Genomic DNA, 21,423 nt, shown 5'->3' with positions numbered 1-21,423 from the left:
AGAGACAAGGAGGTACGACGGATTACAACGGGGGTAAAGGCCTGCGTTAACTACCCTTCTGTATCTGCAAAGAGAGAGTACTAACAAAGGCAAAAGAGGGGAGGGGGGGGGCAGCGTTCAAAGCACATCGGCGTGCATAAATATGAAAATGTTTTTATCTATCACGTACTTGACATTTTAAAGCTTTTCATATTTGCTATTAAAAAACCAATGAAATTCACAGAAAAAACCATAGGTTATAGTGGATATATAGTTAGGAATTTGCATTTACAAAACCTTGAAAATTCAATGAAAAAACCATAGGTTATAGGCCATATATAGTTAGGAATTAGCATTTACAAAACCTTATTTTACTCGCATAAAACCATTGAAATTCCATATATAGTTAGCTAACTATAAGCGCTAACTATATATCGCGCACCCGCAATCCACTGCTGATGATGTCACATATTACATCATTCATGACATGGTCAGTGACATCACTGATGACATCACTGATGACATCTCAAATGACATCACTGATGACAACTCAAATGATATCAATGATGACATCTCAAATGACATCACTGATGACAACTCAAATGACATCACTGATGACATCTCATTTGTCATCACTGATCACATCACTCATGTGATAATACAATGAACCTCTTCAGACTCTAATATAACCTTACATACACTCAGTATAAACAGACACTCACAGACTGTCACTCATCCATGGACTTACTCACACACCTAGTCAGTCATGCAAAGAATCAATCACACCTCCATTTCCTCAACTATACAGTTATACACATCTTACTTATTCAAACATATAATAACACATATTTACTCTCTTATATAATCCCTGATACAAGCTCACAGTGATCGATACAGCCACTCACACATTCACTGGCTCTTATGTTCAGTTATTTATATATCTCAACTCTCACATGTATTGTGTTTTACATACGTACTTACTTGCACATGTAGCAATGAGAAATCCATTCACTCACCAACACACCCATGCACAGTCAACCGCTCATATAGCTGTTTCCACATGCACTCTTGAACTCATACTCCTAGTGAATCAACTGCTTACACATCTATGCACAGAGTCACGCACCTCCCAGCCACCCACACACACACTCAGCCTCCCATTCAAATATTTGGGCAACCAATCAATAACCCATATGGCTACTCTTATAGCTACTGATCAACACAAGCAGCAGTTTACACAACAACAAACATACTGATGCACGAATTAAGACAGTTTAGTCACTAACCCATGCACTCAGTGAGACACATTTAATCACTCACTCATACAGTCAGTCATGCACCTACTAAATTCTTCATCCAGACACTTATACATCCACTCATTCTTCAATATGTGAAACATATTTTAACTTTACAGAAACATACAGTCACTGGATGTTGTAATCAGTGATGTCATCAGTGATGTCACTGACCATGTCATGAATGATGTAATATGTGACATCATCAGCAGTGGATTGCGGGTGCGCGATATATAGTTAGCGCTTATAGTTAGCTAACTATATATGGAATTTCAATGGTTTTATGCGAGTAAAATAAGGTTTTGTAAATGCTAATTCCTAACTATATATGGCCTATAACCTATGGTTTTTTCATTGAATATATATATATATATACACTCTAAGTGCTCTTAAATAACTATTTTTTAAGCTCTCTAAGATGCTAACATTACAGCTTAGTTATTCCATCACTAGTCATCTGCATTAAGAAAATCGCATTGCAACTCTACTGTAATACGTTTTTACAGGTGTGTTGTGCACAACGCAAGCAGACACCTTGAAAACCAAGTTCCAGAACTGAACACTTAACTTTCTCTTAACGATCAAAGAAAGGCTTCCCTTTTGCTACTCCTTCCTTCAAAAAGTATAGATACTGAAAATTCACAGTCATTAGCTTTTTATGGTAAAATATTAATTTCACTTCTGTGTTCTAACACAGAACAGCTGGAAACCATCTCCATGTCACCTTCATATGGCAATACATAAAAATAGCTGTGATACTGACTCGAGTTAATTGGTCTAAGAATATAGTTTGCTAATCACTATAAGCTGCTTCATGATGTATTTATTTGCTTAGGAAAACATCCACGTGTGTTATATACATTGTCCACATTCCAATAGATTGCTGTGTGTAGAAAAGCGGAAGCAAAAGATTTTGTGGGGGTGGAGGGAAAGGGAGAAACATAGTGTGACCATATATTATAACCAGAGCCACTGGAGGTATGCAGCAGCGAGGACCAAAGCAGGAGGCAGGTATGTATATGTATGTGTGTGTGTGTGTGTGTGTGTGTGTCTGTATATATATATATATATATATATATATATATATATATATATATATATATATATATATATATATATTACATATGTTATCATTGATGCAGAGTAGGAAATGAAAGGAAAAGCTTAGAAGGTTGAAAACAAGGTATATCCTAGAGTTGGATTCAAGGCATCCGGGAGGACTAAATATAAGCGAGGATTTTCACACATATTTGTGATGAAACATTGATACAATTCAACAGGCCCCAACAGAAATGTGGTAGTGTATCTTCTCAGGGCATCACTTTTATATATGTTCAGTATGTTTTTTTAAAAAAAAATGTATTTGGAGAGAGTATAAAAGTACAGAAAAAGTGTTCATGAGTAAAGATAAATATAGTTTTAGCTAATATATGTTTACTGAGAATCAAGTTTTTCAACATTTCATATATGTACAGTTCGGATAAAATTTACAGTCAATAAATACATACAAAGAAAAAAAAAGAGTGCCATAGAAGACAGAAAAATTGAAAGTCAGGGAAAACAAAAGAATGCTGCCTGACCTCATAAAATCTTCAACCTAAGCCAACCAATCCCTCCCTACATTTTGCCTTGTAATCCATTTATTCATTGGAGCCCAGATTTTTCTGCCCCTTCTACTAGCACCTCAGCTTTTACATTTAAACAATGACCTTTCAAGCTTATATATGGCCAACAGACAACCCAGCCAGGCATAATATGTAGGTGGATCAACATCCTTCCATTGTGTGGCGATAAGCAATCGGGCCACAGCTACTAAGACAAAGACAAACTTATTCTTCCGTGAATCATATTGTGTCTTTTCATCTTATCCTAACAGCATTAATGTAGGGTTATGCTAATTACATTTCCTAGTGCTGCTAATAGAAATTTCTCTATTCCCTTTTAAAGAGGTCGGAATTTCTCACAACCAAGGTCCGCTGGCCCTTGATCACATTGAGGACATTTATCATCCTCTATTTTTCCCCAACCGTAGAGCCTTGCAGGAGTGAAATAGAGATCATAAATGGTATAATAATGTTGAGCTTTTAGGTTAGCTGCGAGAAATGTCCCCTTACCTAATGCTAGTGATTGGCAAAGATCAACATCAGAGTCTACAAATTTAGTAGCCCACTTAGTTTCTACTATTTCCAGATCATCAGGGAGTGTGTCTAATAATATTTTAGATATCTTTTTAATTCTTATCTAGGAATGAGACATAGCCTCCATTAAAAGAATCCTATTTGTGGAGATCTTTTGTCTGTTTATTTGATTTAGACAACTGGTAATCTGCTTATGTTTAAAATACGTCCCAGCTGTTATGCCATATTTTTGTCACAATTCAATTAATGAAAACCTCTGATCAGTTGAGAATAAATACTCGATTTTGGAGATCCCATTTTCCTCCCATTGCCTACCTAAGTTGTCATTCATTGATGTGGGAAATAGGGGAGATCACCACAAAGGTGTATATCTATTGTACTTCTGTATTTGCATGAGCCCTACCATTTTACTCCAGATTTTTCAAATTGCTATTACCACCTTAAACCTAGTCTTCTTGTAGTATCTGGCCTCCTCTTGTCGGATAAGTACTCCATGCACTGCCTTGCCTATGGCCAGCTCATATATAGAGGGACCGCCCATATTTGCCTCCTAGTGTTTATCTGTTCTATATCCGTTTCCTGATGAGGTCACAACGGTCTTCTGTTGTGAGGTAATAAAATCTGAGATTAGGGGCTGACCAGCCGCCTCGATCTTGAGGTTGTGTTAAAAATTTGAGGGATTGTTGAATTTTCGTATATTTACAAATTAAATTGCTAAAGATACCATCCAACTTCTTTATAGTAAACAAATCCTGGCTGGGAAGGATTTGCGAGCACAAAGTCACATTATCTTGTGGTTGTTATTCGCACATAAAATAGGACGAGATATATAACAAATGTGGCAGGAATGATATTGTATTGTAATTAATATAATCTTAATATGGGACCATTATATGGTTTTATATTCAAAGATTGTTATCGTTGGAATCACAAGCCATATGTAGGTGTATATACATATATGTGCATGTAAGTGTGCATATATCAACCTGAATGAGTATGTGTATGTATATACAAAAACCGTATTTATACAAGTATTTTGGCCTATCAAAAAAAAAACATCCGTTATGTTTTAAGCACTTGTCACTTTAAAAGATTTGATCATTGAACAAGTCATAGCTGGGTAGGGTTTGTGATTATTCAGTAATTTTATTCACTTAATTTAATTTGCTCAAAATGATAGTGGATTGTGTACGAAATGGACAGTAACGAAAATTGCATTTGTGCTATATAGTAGTCATCATGAATAATTAGGTATTTATACAGTATAAATGTCGAGTTTAGCGTGGGGTCATACTTGTGCGATACAGTTAAATGAGTATTTATACACATACAATGGCTTACACGTAAATTTGGGGAGTCTGTTTTCCACATCCATGAATTAAATGTGAACACTTGTGTCTCTAAAAGAGCCGATCAGTAGTGCATGTGTTGTCATGTGATCAAAGGTTGAAACGCGCTATGGCGGACGGAATTCAATAAAAAATAAGAATTTATGCAAACAATTGTGGTCCACACTAATTTTTCTCAACAAGGAGGTTTTTTTGGCGAGAACTTTGGATATATATATATATATATATATATATATATATATATATATATATATATATATATATATATATATATATATATATATATATAATGCACACATAAATAGAAAATTATGAGACATAATGTGGCATATTCTGTGAAACTATTATTTGACCATTTCGACATCTTAACACACGCCAATACTAAGCGGGCCCAAGATTTGTCCCACTCGATTAAAACATCAAAATCGCAATCAGCAACAGAAAGGCGACTGGGAAACCTCAGGCACTGTGCTGCACAATGTGTTGAGTTTTTTTTAGATATAAACTATTTTTATTTTAATCAAACCAATGTTAAAGAGCGGTGAGGTGGATACATTCATAATAACTGTAAGCACCTTCTGTGTGGATTTAATATTTTTATTTTAAAACTGCAAATAAAGCAACATTTTGGGATTACGTGCCAAGTGCTGTAATTCCATAATTATTCAAAAAATGCAATGCCATCCAATTCACATGATTCCAGCTGCCCTGATTGTAAGGAATAACATACAGCTAACCAAACATGTACAAGATATTGCATGTCACCTCAGGTGTAATGTTAACTCATAAAGGAACTCAACTTTGGCCTTGTTCTTCCATATGATTATTGAAGTATTCTGTAACTTCAAATCTCTTTTCAACGTATGATAGGAGGTAATTTATTTCATATACACTTATTATTATGACTCAACCATTAAAGAAGCAGCTATTAAAATCATTGAGATGTGTAATCTACTTTTTTTTTAAACTTAAAGAGAACATCAAAGGAATTAAATTATTCTGATCCGTTTCTGCTTTTGCGGGGTCTCAAAGTGCAGATTACACCATCCAGCGTTCTCAGTGTTGCATTGTCCACAATCCTAAAGCTCTGTCCTGGCACCAGTTGAAACTCAAACCTTTGTAACAGTTTCACCATCACCACTTTGGCCTCCATCTGTGAAGAAACATGGACAATATTCAGAAGCACATGAGCTGTGATGAAGACTTTGCAGTTGATAGTTATATCTAGGGTAAAACTATCAGAAAAAAACGCGCCACACATAATCAAAAAGATAACTTTCCATGAACAAATACGCACAGACTGCATAGCCCAAATGTAGATTCCCACAAAGAGATTAAAAAACCATTCAGGCAGCGATGTGGGTTTCAAAACCCTCGCTAGGTAGCACCCTCTGGTGGACTGGCTCTCAAGGACGCCAGGAGATTCCCCAAGTAGGATGCAGGTCTCTGTAGGCTACATTAGCTGTCCTCCTCTCCAGTAGATGCTGCTACTGGACCTAGGTGGTGGGGACAAAAAAGAAAACAAAAAAAACTATTTACCTGATATGGCCGTCGCCTCTCCTTCGTACTCGTCCCTTCCGACAACTTGATGTAATCCCAGCCAGAAGCAGGAAGCACCTGCCCTCCCAGCCTCCTCATAACCAATAGCACCGTGGATTGGCGCTTATGACAGGGACTGGGAGGGTTTGCATGTTCCTCACCAGGCTGTATAATGCAGCCTGGTGGGGAAAGATGAAAAATGCGCATAACTGTTTGGCCGGAACAAGTTGGCCAGTCAAGCAGTTGTGCGCACTTCAGTAGTATAAACTACTCCTCTCCCTACTCAGCCAGCCCTGAGCTGCCTGAGAGCCACTGAAGTATATAGGAAAAATAAAATGATAATAACAATATTTATTATCATTTAATTTTGCCTTTTTGTTCAGTGGGACGATGCTCCTCCACTTGAGGAGCCGCCTCGGCTCTCCTCCATAAAAGCAGTCTTCCCTTTCAGCCGACAGAGGCCCAATGAAGTTCAGGGCATGGGCTTATTTTCACATGTGATTTCAAGTGCTGAGGACAAGCCATGGAACCACTGCACTAACACTGCCGGAATGCAGGCAGCGGCAGATAATTTGCCTGTTGGTAGAAGTTTGTAGTCATTACACCTATTGCTGCTTCCATACCAGACTTGCATACCAGTGCCCCGTTGTCCTATGGCTCCTTGCTGTTGACACACCTCAGCTAAATCTCACTAAACATTCCCTTTCAGCCCTGCCTCAGCGTCATCTGACCGGAGTGTAGAGTGATTGGACATTGGGTGCCCTGAAGCTTGCAAGACTTCTGCATGGTTTAGTTATTATTGTTCCTTGTAGGAAAAACCTACTGTTGCTGTATACATTTTTTTGCAGGCACTCATGGTGGCCCATCTCCTGCTCATGTCATGGTCATACCACACACATTCCATGGCATGCCCCCTGCACACTGTCAGTGCAGCATACTCAGCCTCCCCCGGCAAGGCTGGCCTAGTGACCCCTTGCTCTGCTGTAGACGTGGGGGCAAAGGGCCTTACACTCCTGCTTCTCACACTGTGTCTATTTTGTGTGTGCTTTTGTTAAGAGCAGCTCTGACAGCTTTCCACCTGATGCTGCTGCATGTCTGAGCCATGGATTTGAGTGTGTCTGATCTGGATCTCTGATCCAACTCAATTATAGCTGCCAGACCTGGAATCCGACTGGGTTGTCTTCTTTTTCTTTATTGCCTGTGCCACACTTACCCTGTGCCACTTCCTGTAGGTTGCGCGTATGGATCCCTGCAAGACCAACTCAGACAACTAACCTTTTGTGGTTGAAATTTAGAATCATCAAATACAGTGACAGTAACAAACGTAATCTGCAATGCTTACCGAAGGAACATTGTTTTGGTAGGCACTATGTAAACAAGTTGTATTTTTCTGAGTCTATCTTCATTGTTGGTACTAAATGCACACATGATGCTAATAAAGGCAGAATGATAGCAAAGGCTGTCGCACAACGTGGGATATGTGCCCACCATGGTGTATTTTGCCACGTAGTACCCTTGGCTCCGCCAGGAAGACAATTTCTGTTAAATGACGCAAAACAAACAATGCACGGCATGCAGCTTCTTTATTTGTGTGGATGGTGTAGGAGGCCCAGCTGTCCCAACGAAATATGCCTTTACAAACTTTTGCAGGGTCTCCTTGTGTTTTGAGTTGTATTATTTATTTTGATAACTCTACCAGACTGAAGAGTGTTTGTCAGAAAAATAACAAAGCTTAATGTTCTTTACTTTTGGTTATTGGTAAAAGACCTTAAAATGAGAGCAGGGCTCTCCCAAGACCGGAGATCAGCTCACTTCTCATTTTGTACCATGAGCTACAGAATAAAAGAATGTCTTAATATCAGTGTTTCCTGTTAGCAATCTCTCTGCACAAAGACAAAAAACAAATACATATATTACCTTCTGGCGGTCGACAGTAGGTAGTTATAGTTACAACGTAGTTTCCATAGAAAGAGGTAATTTTCAGGTTCCTATATCTTTGGCGCTACTGGATGAATCTCCATGAAATATTTCCCCAAAATGTGCCCGGTCTCATTGAGATGGAGTCTGGAAAGTGTTGGGGTGATCCTTCAAGCAGGGGCTGAAAAAAGGGGGGAGTCCCAAAACACATCTTCCCCATGGTAATTCCTATAGCACCTTTGAACAAGTCAACAGCCCGAACCGCTGGACAGAATTACACCAATTTTGGCAGGAAGCTAGATCTTGGTATGCACATTGTGCTTTTTCTGATGTGGTGTAAATCCGTTCAGTAGTTTGAGAGATATTAAGTGGAAAACAAATTTTTATTTCTGGGGACATGGGTGATTCGCAAATCTACCCATGAAATATCCGCAAATCTGGAGGTGAAAGGAAGACCCTGATTAGCTGGCTGTAGCTTGAAAGAAAAGTTGTACCCACCATTTGTTTCCTCTCAGTGGCTTGGTGCACTGAAAATACACTGTAAAACAGATAGAAGGGGGCATGATACAGGTATCCTGACTCCAGAGGACGCATAGAGGGATCACTGACGTGAGCTTTAGGACACTAAAATGGTGTTTTTTGTTATTGCGGCAGTTTACTAGCAGCGGATCATCTGTAAATTTTGGCCGCAGCCGAAAAAAATAAAACCATTGAAATCCAAAGGTTACAGGGTCATTATAGTTATGCTGACTTTTTACTCATACATAACCATAGACATTCAGCAGTTATAGTTATCTAAAGAAACTATATAACTTGTGCCATTAAGTAAATTAAGGCAAATAGTCATAGTTTCTTTAAATAAGTATAACTATAACTACTGAATTACTATTGTTTTGTATGAGTAACATGTCAACATAATGATAACAATGATTGTGAGAGTGGCTGTATGGATGAGTGTGTGATTGTATCAGTGATTGTATAAGAGCGTAAGAATGTGCTAGTATTTGTATGAGTAATTGAGCTGGTGTGTGTATAACTGTATAGGTGAGTAAATGGCAGTGTGACTAATTATTTGCATGACTGACTAGGTGTGTGAGTACCTCTATGGATGAGTGGCAGTGTGTGAGTGTCTTTATAGGTGTATGAGTGGATACGATAGTCATGTACTGAGTGACCATAAGTATGAGTGACTGTACGGGTGAGTGAGTGGATGTGTGTGTAAACCTAAGAATCAGTGAGTGGAGATATAGTTATTGGTGTTGGAGTGTCTATGGTTTTGAGAATGGTAGTCTGTAATTTAGAGTGGGTGTATCAAAGGTTATATTAGGATGTGAGGGGGTGCATCAGATTATCACATGGATGATGTCATCAATGATGTCAACAGTGATGTCATTTGAGATGTCATCAGTGATGTCATCAGTGATGTCACTGACCATGTCATGAGTGATGTAATATGTGATGTCATCAGCAGTGCATTGCGGGGGCGCAAGTTAGAGTTAGCTCAACTAACTGTAACTGACAAATTTTTCTGGTTTTATATGAGTCAAATGTCCAATTAACTATAACGTCCCTAAAACCTATGTTTTTTTCAAATAATTTCTAAGGTTTTTTAAATGCGAATTCCTAACTATAAAGTCTGTAAAACCTATGTTTTTTTCAGTGAATGTATATATATATATATATATATATATATATATATATATATATATATATATATATATATATATATATATATATATATATATATATATATATATATAAAAAAGACTCCTCTCGAAGAAAGAAGCGGGAGCCTCAGAGGGGATTGACAAAGCAACATACTTTATTCTTGAAGAAATGGCGAATGCATTTCGGCCGGATTGGCCTTCGTCAGCGCCTGCAATGTGTGTAATAGGAAGTCCCAGAAGTCCTGCAGTGAAAATACACCCCACCGCACACTGATAGGTGCAAAATATTAGCTCCGCCCCTCACAAGTGAAGTTTTCAGCCGGTCCGGGGGAGTCCACGGACTACGTGACCCAGGATGCACTGGTTGTTCCCAGGTAAGTGTGGCTGAGGGGCGTTGATGCAAGTGTCCAAAATAGCGAGGGTTGGGGTCAATGAAGGACAAGACATGCACAAGAAGTTGAAGGTGCTGCCTCGCGTCCCCACCCCACAAACCGGAGACCAAGAAGCAAAGTTGCAGGGGCGGGAGAACAATGTAACCCGCCCGGCGGAGGCAAGATGCCTCATTAAGCCGCATCAATTCACCTGGACATCCGGCGAGCTTGGAGATTTTCACTACCGTGAAGAAACAGAAGCAGCCGAGACTGGGTCCAGATTCTCCAAGCCACAGATAGTGGGTGGGCTCCTGAACGCGCTTCTGGCACACGCGTGGATTTAGATAAAAAAAAGTCTCCTCTCGAAGAAAGAAGCGGGAGCCTCAGAGGGGATTGACAAAGCAACACACTTTATTCTTGAAGAAATGGCGAATGCATTTCAGCCGGATTGGCCTTCGTCAGCGCCTGCAATGTGTGTAATAGGAAGTCCCAGAAGTCCTGCAGTGAAAATACACCCCACCGCACACTGATAGGTGCAAAATATTAGCTCCGCCCCTCACAAGTGAAGTTTTCAGCCGGTCCGGGGGAGTCCACGGACTACGTGACCCAGGATGCACTGGTTGTTCCCAGGTAAGTGTGGCTGAGGGGCATTGATGCAAGTGTCCAAAATAGCGAGGGTTGGGGTCAATGCAGGACTAGACATGTACAAGAAGTTGAAGGTGCTGCCTCGCGTCCCCACCCCACAAACCGGAGACCAAGAAGCAAAGTTGCAGGGGCGGGAGAACAATGTAACCCGCCCGGCTGAGGCAAGATGCCTCATTAAGCCGCATCAATTCACCTGGACATCCGGCGAGCTTGGAGATTTTCACTACCGTGAAGAAACAGAAGCAGCCGAGACTGGGTCCAGATTCTCCAAGCCACAGATAGTGGGTGGGCTCCTGAACGCGCTTCTGGCACACGCGTGGATTTAGATAAAAAAGTCTCCTCTTGAAGAAAGAAGCGGGAGCCTCAGAGGGGATTGACAAAGCAACACACTTTATTCTTGAAGAAATGGCGAATGCATTTCGGCCGGATTGGCCTTCGTCAGCGCCTGCAATGTGTGTAATAGGAAGTCCCAGAAGTCCTGCAGTGAAAATACACCCCACCGCACACTGATAGGTGCAAAATATTAGCTCCGCCCCTCACAAGTGAAGTTTTCAGCTGGTCTGGGGGAGTACACGGACTACGTGACCCAGGATGCACTGGTTGTTCCCAGGTAAGTTTGGCTGAGGGGCGTTGATGCAAGTGTCCAAAATAGCGAGGGTTGGGGTCAATGCAGGACAAGACATGCACAAGAAGTTGAAGGTGCTGCCTCGCGTCCCCACCCCACAAACCGGAGACCAAGAAGCAAAGTTGCAGGGGCGGGAGAACAATGTAACCCGCCCGGCGGAGGCAAGATGCCTCATTAAGCCGCATCAATTCACCTGGACATCCGGCGAGCTTGGAGATTTTCACTACCGTGAAGAAACAGAAGCAGCCGAGACTGGGTCCAGATTCTCCAAGCCACAGATAGTGGGTGGGCTCCTGAACGCGCTTCTGGCACACGCGTGGATTTAGATAAAAAAAGTCTCCTCTCGAAGAAAGAAGCGGGAGCCTCAGAGGGGATTGACAAAGCAACACACTTTATTCTTGAAGAAATGGCGAATGCATTTCGGCCGGATTGGCCTTCGTCAGCGCCTGCAATGTGTGTAATAGGAAGTCCCAGAAGTACTGCAGTGAAAATACACCCCACCGCACACTGATAGGTGCAAAATATTATATTCATATATATATTTGTTGTCCAAATAGCCTGCGCTCGGGAGGTCACACCACAGCGTCTTCAGTGAAAGATGCAACCAGCTCGCTTTATTTTCTCCTCTTTATTTAGTAATGCTTGCCGACGCGTTTCAAGATCACACTCCCTTCTTCTTGGGTGCAAGCAGGTAAATGAAAGGCACACCTGGTTTTGTTTCCTTTATTGACACGTTAATGTTCACGCCCATAGTGGGTGTTGCTGTTGAATTCTGGGATATCGTGTTTTAGGTGTGCTATCGTCGATTCCTTTAGTAGGTTCATTCATGTTGCTTGTCAATTAAATTCTAGTAATTCACCTTTGTAGGTAGAGGAATTAAAACAGCCAGTTTAATTTGCATGACGATGTGCTTTCTCAGTTCAGAGGGTTCTGAGCTGCAAGTTCGCATGCCGGTTTGCTTGTCTCCCCCAGCCTGTGACGGTGCTCCTCCCCACGGCTGGCGGCGTGAAAGTTGTTTGTTGTCCTGAACTGAGAAAGCAGATCGCCATGCAAATTAAACTGGCTGTTTTAATTCCTCTACCTACAAAGGTGAATTACTAGAATTTAATTGACAAGCAACATGAATGAACCTACTAAAGGAATCGACGATAGCACACCTAAAAACACGATATCCCAGAATTCAACAGCAACACCCACTATGGGCGTGAACATTAACGTGTCAATAAAGGGAACAAAACCAGGTGTGCCTTTCATTTACCTGCTTGTGCCCAAGAAGAAGGGAGTGTGATCCTGAAACGCGTCGGCAAGCATTACTAAATAAAGAGGAGAAAATAAAGCGAGCTGGTTGCATCTTTCACTAAAGGCGCTGTGGTGTGACCTCCCGAGCGCAGGCTATTTGGACAACAAACATTTTTCACGGCCGCCAGCCGTGGGGAGAAGCACCGTCGCAGGCTGGGGGAGACAAGCCAACCGGCATGCGAACTTGCAGCTCAGAACCCTCTGAACTGAGAAAGCACATCGCCATGCAAATTAAACTGGCTGTTTTAATTCCTCTACCTACAAAGGTGAATTACTAGAATTTAATTGACAAGCAAAATGAATGAACCTACTAAAGGAATCGACGATAGCACACCTAAAAACACGATATCCCAGAATTCAACAGCAACACCCACTATGGGCGTGAACATTAGCGTGTCAATAAAGGAAACAAAACCAGGTGTGCCTTTCATTTACCTGCTTGTGCCCAAGAAGAAGGGAGTGTGATCCTGAAACGCGTCGGAAAGCATTACTAAATAAAGAGGAGAAAATAAAGCGAGCTTGTTGCATCTTTCACTGAAGGCGCTGTGGTGTGACCTCCCGAGCGCAGGCTATTTGGACAACAAACAATTTTCACGGCCGCCAGCCGTGGGGAGGAGCACCGTCGCAGGCTGGGGGAGACAAGCAAACCGGCATGCGAACTTGCAGCTCAGAACCCTCTGAACTGAGAAAGCACATCGCCATGCAAATTAAACTGGCTGTTTTAATTATTCTACCTACAAAGGTGAATTACTAGAATTTAATTGACAAGCAACATGAATGAACCTATTAAAGGAATCAACGATAGCACACCTAAAAACACGATATCCCAGAATTCAACAGCAACACCCACTATGGGCGTGAACATTAACGTGTCAATAAAGGAAACAAAACCAGGTGTGCCTTTCATTTACCTGCTTGTGCCCAAGAAGAAGGGAGTGTGATCCTGAAACGTGTCGGCAAGCATTACTAAATAAAGAGGAGAAAATAAAGCGAGCTGGTTGCATCTTTCACTGAAGGCGCTGTTGTGTGACCTCCCGAGCGCAGGCTAATTGGACAACAAACATTTTTCACGGCCGCCAGCCGTGGGGAGGAGCACCGTCGCAGGCTGGGGGAGACAAGCAAACAGGCATGCGAACTTGCAGCTCAGAACCCTCTGAACTGAGAAAGCACATCGCCATGCAAATTAAACTGGCTGTTTTAATTCCTGTACCTACAAAGTGAATTACTAGAATTTAATTGACAAGCAACATGAATGAACCTACTAAAGGAATCGACGATAGCACACCTAAAAACACGATATCCCAGAATTCAACAGCAACACCCACTATGGGCGTGAACATTAACGTGTCAATAAAGGAAACAAAACCAGGTGTGCCTTTCATTTACCTGCTTGTGCCCAAGAAGAAGGGAGTGTGATCCTGAAACGCGTCGGCAAGCATTACTAAATAAAGAGGAGAAAATAAAGCGAGCTGGTTGCATCTTTCACTGAAGGCGCTGTGGTGTGACCTCCCGAGCGCAGGCTATTTGGATAACAAACATTTTTCACGGCCGCCAGCCATGGGGAGGAGCACCGTCGCAGACTGGGGGAGACAAGCAAACCGGCATGCGAACTTGCAGCTCAGAACCCTATGAACTGAGAAAGCACATCGCCATGCAAATTAAACTGGCTGTTTTAATTCCTCTACCTACAAAGGTGAATTACTAGAATTTAATTGACAAACAACATGAATGAACCTTTTAAAGGAATCGACAATAGCACACCTAAAAACACGATATCCCAGAATTCAACAGCAACACCCACTATGGGCGTGAACATTAACGTGTCAATAAAGGAAACAAAACCAGGTGTGCCTTTCATTTACCTGCTTGTGCCCAAGAAGAAGGGAGTGTGATCCTGAAACGTGTCGGCAAGCATTACTAAATAAAGAGGAGAAAATAAAGCGAGCTGGTTGCATCTTTCACTGAAGGCGCTGTTGTGTGACCTCCCGAGCGCAGGCTAATTGGACAACAAACATTTTTCACGGCCGCCAGCCGCGGGGAGGAGCACCGTCGCAGGCTGGGGGAGACAAGCAAACAGGCATGCGAACTTGCAGCTCAGAACCCTCTGAACTGAGAAAGCACATCGCCATGCAAATTAAACTGGCTGTTTTAATTCCTGTACCTACAAAGTGAATTACTAGAATTTAATTGACAAGCAACATGAATGAACCTACTAAAGGAATCGACGATAGCACACCTAAAAACACGATATCCCAGAATTCAACAGCAACACCCACTATGGGTGTGAACATTAACGTGTCAATAAAGGAAACAAAACCAGGTGTGCCTTTCATTTACCTGCTTGTGCCCAAGAAGAAGGGAGTGTGATCCTGAAACGCGTCGGCAAGCATTACTAAATAAAGTGGAGAAAATAAAGCGAGCTGGTTGCATCTTTCACTGAAGGAGCTGTGGTGTGACCTCCCGAGCGCAGGCTATTTGGACAACAAACATTTTTCACGGACGCCAGCCGTGGGGAGGAGCACCGTCGCAGGCTGGGGGAGACAAGCAAACCGGCATGCGAACTTGCAGCTCAGAACCCTCTGAACTGAGAAAGCACATCGCCATGCAAATTAAACTGGCTGTTTTAATTCCTCTACCTACAAAGGTGAATTACTAGAATTTAATTGACAAGCAACATGAATGAACCTACTAAAGGAATCGACGATAGCACACCTAAAAACACGATATCCCAGAATTCAACAGCAACACCCACTATGGGCGTGAACATTAACGTGTCAATAAAGGAAACAAAACCAGGTGTGCCTTTCATTTACCTGCTTGTGCCCAAGAAGAAGGGAGTGTGATCCTGAAACGCGTCGGCAAGCATTACTAAATAAAGAGGAGAAAATAAAGCGAGCTGGTTGCATCTTTCACTGAAGGCGCTGTGGTGTGACCTCCCGAGCGCAGGCTATTTGGATAACAAACATTTTTCACGGCCGCCAGCGGTGGGGAGGAGCACCGTCGCAGGCTGGGGGAGACAAGCAAACCGGCATGCGAACTTGCAGCTCAGAACCCTCTGAACTGAGAAAGCACATCGCCATGCAAATTAAACTGGCTGTTTTAATTCCTGTACCTACAAAGTGAATTACTAGAATTTAATTGACAAGCAACATGAATGAACCTACTAAAGGAATCGACGATAGCACACCTAAAAACACGATATCCCAGAATTCAACAGCAACACCCACTATGGGTGTGAACATTAACGTGTCAATAAAGGAAACAAAACCAGGTGTGCCTTTCATTTACCTGCTTGTGCCCAAGAAGAAGGGAGTGTGATCCTGAAACGCGTCGGCAAGCATTACTAAATAAAGTGGAGAAAATAAAGCGAGCTGGTTGCATCTTTCACTGAAGGAGCTGTGGTGTGACCTCCCGAGCGCAGGCTATTTGGACAACAAACATTTTTCACGGCCGCCAGCCGTGGGGAGGAGCACCGTCGCAGGCTGGGGGAGACAAGCAAACCGGCATGCGAACTTGCAGCTCAGAACCCTCTGAACTGAGAAAGCACATCGCCATGCAAATTAAACTGGCTGTTTTAATTCCTCTACCTACAAAGGTGAATTACTAGAATTTAATTGACAAGCAACATGAATGAACCTACTAAAGGAATCGACGATAGCACACCTAAAAACACGATATCCCAGAATTCAACAGCAACACCCACTATGGGCGTGAACATTAACGTGTCAATAAAGGAAACAAAACCAGGTGTGCCTTTCATTTACCTGCTTGTGCCCAAGAAGAAGGGAGTGTGATCCTGAAACGCGTCGGCAAGCATTACTAAATAAAGAGGAGAAAATAAAGCGAGCTGGTTGCATCTTTCACTGAAGGCGCTGTGGTGTGACCTCCCGAGCGCAGGCTATTTGGATAACAAACATTTTTCACGGCCGCCAGCGGTGGGGAGGAGCACCGTCGCAGGCTGGGGGAGACAAGCAAACCGGCATGCGAACTTGCAGCTCAGAACCCTCTGAACTGAGAAAGCACATCGCCATGCAAATTAAACTGGCTGTTTTAATTCCTCTACCTACAAAGGTGAATTACTAGAATTTAATTGACAAGCAAAATGAATGAACCTACTAAAGGAATCGACGATAGCACACCTAAAAACACGATATCCCAGAATTCAACAGCAACACCCACTATGGGCGTGAACAATAGCGTGTCAATAAAGGAAACAAAACCAGGTGTGCCTTTCATTTACCTGCTTGTGCCCAAGAAGAAGGGAGTGTGATCCTGAAACGCGTCGGAAAGCATTACTAAATAAAGAGGAGAAAATAAAGCGAGCTGGTTGCATCTTTCACTGAAGGCGCTGTGGTGTGACCTCCCGAGCGCAGGCTATTTGGACAACAAACAATTTTCACGGCCGCCAGCCGTGGGGAGGAGCACCGTCGCAGGCTGGGGGAGACAAGCAAACCGGCATGCGAACTTGCAGCTCAGAACCCTCTGAACTGAGAAAGCACATCGCCATGCAAATTAAACTGGCTGTTTTAATTATTCTACCTACAAAGGTGAATTACTAGAATTTAATTGACAAGCAACATGAATGAACCTATTAAAGGAATCAACGATAGCCAACCTAAAAACACGATATCCCAGAATTCAACAGCAACACCCACTATGGGCGTGAACATTAACGTGTCAATAAAGGAAACAAAACCAGGTGTGCCTTTCATTTACCTGCTTGTGCCCAAGAAGAAGGGAGTGTGATCCTGAAACGTGTCGGCAAGCATTACTAAATAAAGAGGAGAAAATAAAGCGAGCTGGTTGCATCTTTCACTGAAGGCGCTGTTGTGTGACCTCCCGAGCGCAGGCTAATTGGACAACAAACATTTTTCACGGCCGCCAGCCGTGGGGAGGAGCACCGTCGCAGGCTGGGGGAGACAAGCAAACAGGCATGCGAACTTGCAGCTCAGAACCCTCTGAACTGAGAAAGCACATCGCCATGCAAATTAAACTGGCTGTTTTAATTCCTGTACCTACAAAGTGAATTACTAGAATTTAATTGACAAGCAACATGAATGAACCTACTAAAGGAATCGACGATAGCACACCTAAAAACACGATATCCCAGAATTCAACAGCAACACCCACTATGGGCGTGAACATTAACGTGTCAATAAAGGAAACAAAACCAGGTGTGCCTTTCATTTACCTGCTTGTGCCCAAGAAGAAGGGAGTGTGATCCTGAAACGCGTCGGCAAGCATTACTAAATAAAGAGGAGAAAATAAAGCGAGCTGGTTGCATCTTTCACTGAAGGCGCTGTGGTGTGACCTCTCGAGCGCAGGCTATTTGGATAACAAACATTTTTCACGGCCGCCAGCCATGGGGAGGAGCACCGTCGCAGGCTGGGGGAGACAAGCAAACCGGCATGCGAACTTGCAGCTCAGAACCCTATGAACTGAGAAAGCACATCGCCATGCAAATTAAACTGGCTGTTTTAATTCCTCTACCTACAAAGGTGAATTACTAGAATTTAATTGACAAACAACATGAATGAACCTTTTAAAGGAATCGACAATAGCACACCTAAAAACACGATATCCCAGAATTCAACAGCAACACCCACTATGGGCGTGAACATTAACGTGTCAATAAAGGAAACAAAACCAGGTGTGCCTTTCATTTACCTGCTTGTGCCCAAGAAGAAGGGAGTGTGATCCTGAAACGTGTCGGCAAGCATTACTAAATAAAGAGGAGAAAATAAAGCGAGCTGGTTGCATCTTTCACTGAAGGCGCTGTTGTGTGACCTCCCGAGCGCAGGCTATTTGGACAACAAACATTTTTCACGGCCGCCAGCCGTGGGGAGGAGCACCGTCGCAGGCTGGGGGAGACAAGCAAACAGGCATGCGAACTTGCAGCTCAGAACCCTCTGAACTGAGAAAGCATATCGCCATGCAAATTAAACTGGCTGTTTTAATTCCTGTACCTACAAAGTGAATTACTAGAATTTAATTGACAAGCAACATGAATGAACCTACTAAAGGAATCGACCATAGCACACCTAAAAACACGATATCCCAGAATTCAACAGCAACACCCACTATGGGTGTGAACATTAACGTGTCAATAAAGGAAACAAAACCAGGTGTGCCTTTCATTTACCTGCTTGTGCCCAAGAAGAAGGGAGTGTGATCCTGAAACGCGTCGGCAAGCATTACTAAATAAAGTGGAGAAAATAAAGCGAGCTGGTTGCATCTTTCACTGAAGGAGCTGTGGTGTGACCTCCCGAGCGCAGGCTATTTGGACAACAAAAATTTTTCACGGCCGCCAGCCGTGGGGAGGAGCACCGTCGCAGGCTGGGGGAGACAAGCAAACCGGCATGCGAACTTGCAGCTCAGAACCCTCTGAACTGAGAAAGCACATCGCCATGCAAATTAAACTGGCTGTTTTAATTCCTCTACCTACAAAGGTGAATTACTAGAATTTAATTGACAAGCAACATGAATGAACCTACTAAAGGAATCGACGATAGCACACCTAAAAACACGATATCCCAGAATTCAACAGCAACACCCACTATGGGCGTGAACATTAACGTGTCAATAAAGGAAACAAAACCAGGTGTGCCTTTCATTTACCTGCTTGTGCCCAAGAAGAAGGGAGTGTGATCCTGAAACGCGTCGGCAAGCATTACTAAATAAAGAGGAGAAAATAAAGCGAGCTGGTTGCATCTTTCACTGAAGGCGCTGTTGTGTGACCTCCCGAGCGCAGGCTAATTGGACAACAAACACTTTTTCACGGCCGCCAGCCGTGGGGAGGAGCACCGTCGCAGGCTGGGGGAGACAAGCAAACAGGCATGCGAACTTGCAGCTCAGAACCCTCTGAACTCAGAAAGCACATCGCCATGCAAATTAAACTGGCTGTTTTAATTCCTGTACCTACAAAGTGAATTACTAGAATTTAATTGACAAGCAACATGAATGAACCTACTAAAGGAATCGACGATAGCACACCTAAAAACACGATATCCCAGAATTCAACAGCAACACCCACTATGGGCGTGAACATTAACGTGTCAATAAAGGAAACAAAACCAGGTGTGCCTTTCATTTACCTGCTTGTGCCCAAGAAGAAGGGAGTGTGATCCTGAAACGCGTCGGCAAGCATTACTAAATAAAGAGGAGAAAATAAAGCGAGCTGGTTGCATCTTTCACTGAAGGCGCTGTGGTGTGACCTCCCGAGCGCAGGCTATTTGGATAACAAACATTTTTCACGGCCGCCAGCCATGGGGAGGAGCACCGTCGCAGGCTGGGGGAGACAAGCAAACCGGCATGCGAACTTGCAGCTCAGAACCCTATGAACTGAGAAAGCACATCGCCATGCAAATTAAACTGGCTGTTTTAATTCCTCTACCTACAAAGGTGAATTACTAGAATTTAATTGACAAACAACATGAATGAACCTTTTAAAGGAATCGACAATAGCACACCTAAAAACACGATATCCCAGAATTCAACAGCAACACCCACTATGGGCGTGAACATTAACGTGTCAATAAAGGAAACAAAACCAGGTGTGCCTTTCATTTACCTGCTTGTGCCCAAGAAGAAGGGAGTGTGATCCTGAAACGTGTCGGCAAGCATTACTAAATAAAGAGGAGAAAATAAAGCGAGCTGGTTGCATCTTTCACTGAAGGCGCTGTTGTGTGACCTCCCGAGCGCAGGCTAATTGGACAACAAACATTTTTCACGGCCGCCAGCCGTGGGGAGGAGCACCGTCGCAGGCTGGGGGAGACAAGCAAACAGGCATGCGAACTTGCAGCTCAGAACCCTCTGAACTGAGAAAGCACATCGCCATGCAAATTAAACTGGCTGTTTTAATTCCTGTACCTACAAAGTGAATTACTAGAATTTAATTGACAAGCAACATGAATGAACCTACTAAAGGAATCGACGATAGCACACCTAAAAACACGATATCCCAGAATTCAACAGCGACACCCACTATGGGTGTGAACATTAACGTGTCAATAAAGGAAACAAAACCAGGTGTGCCTTTCATTTACCTGCTTGTGCCCAAGAAGAAGGGAGTGTGATCCTGAAACGCGTCGGCAAGCATTACTAAATAAAGTGGAGAAAATAAAGCGAGCTGGTTGCATCTTTCACTGAAGGAGCTGTGGTGTGACCTCCCGAGCGCAGGCTATTTGGACAACAAACATTTTTCACGGCCGCCAGCCGTGGGGAGGAGCACCGTCGCAGGCTGGGGGAGACAAGCAAACCGGCTTGCGAACTTGCAGCTCAGAACCCTCTGAACTGAGAAAGCACATCGCCCTGCAAATTAAACTGGCTGTTTTAATTCCTCTACCTACAAAGGTGAATTACTAGAATTTAATTGACAAGCAACATGAATGAACCTACTAAAGGAATCGACGATAGCACACCTAAAAACACGATATCCCAGAATTCAACAGCAACACCCACTATGGGCGTGAACATTAACGTGTCAATAAAGGAAACAAAACCAGGTGTGCCTTTCATTTACCTGCTTGTGCCCAAGAAGAAGGGAGTGTGATCCTGAAACGCGTCGGCAAGCATTACTAAATAAAGAGGAGAAAATAAA

The 21,423-nt window shown here is 42.8% G+C and overlaps 1 protein-coding gene across 1 annotated transcript in view; it reads right to left on the bottom strand.

Moving 5' to 3' along the window:
- Positions 1-5,349: 5,349 nt before the first annotated feature.
- The window catches only part of LOC147690175 (cholesterol 24-hydroxylase-like), a 471,985-nt gene continuing 455,911 nt past the window's right edge, over positions 5,350-21,423 (bottom strand). The window contains exon 15 of the mRNA XM_086936649.1: positions 5,350-5,914. Within this exon, the coding sequence (XP_086792775.1) occupies positions 5,756-5,914 (159 nt within the window). The 3' untranslated portion in view covers positions 5,350-5,755. The remainder of the gene's footprint in view (positions 5,915-21,423) is intronic.

Source organism: Lissotriton vulgaris, chromosome 9, assembly GCF_964263255.1.
Source record: "Lissotriton vulgaris chromosome 9, aLisVul1.2, whole genome shotgun sequence".
Lineage (NCBI taxonomy): Eukaryota > Metazoa > Chordata > Amphibia > Caudata > Salamandridae > Lissotriton > Lissotriton vulgaris.
The sequence above is the reverse complement of the archived record's forward strand: the minus strand, read 5'-3'. Positions and strand labels throughout refer to the sequence as shown.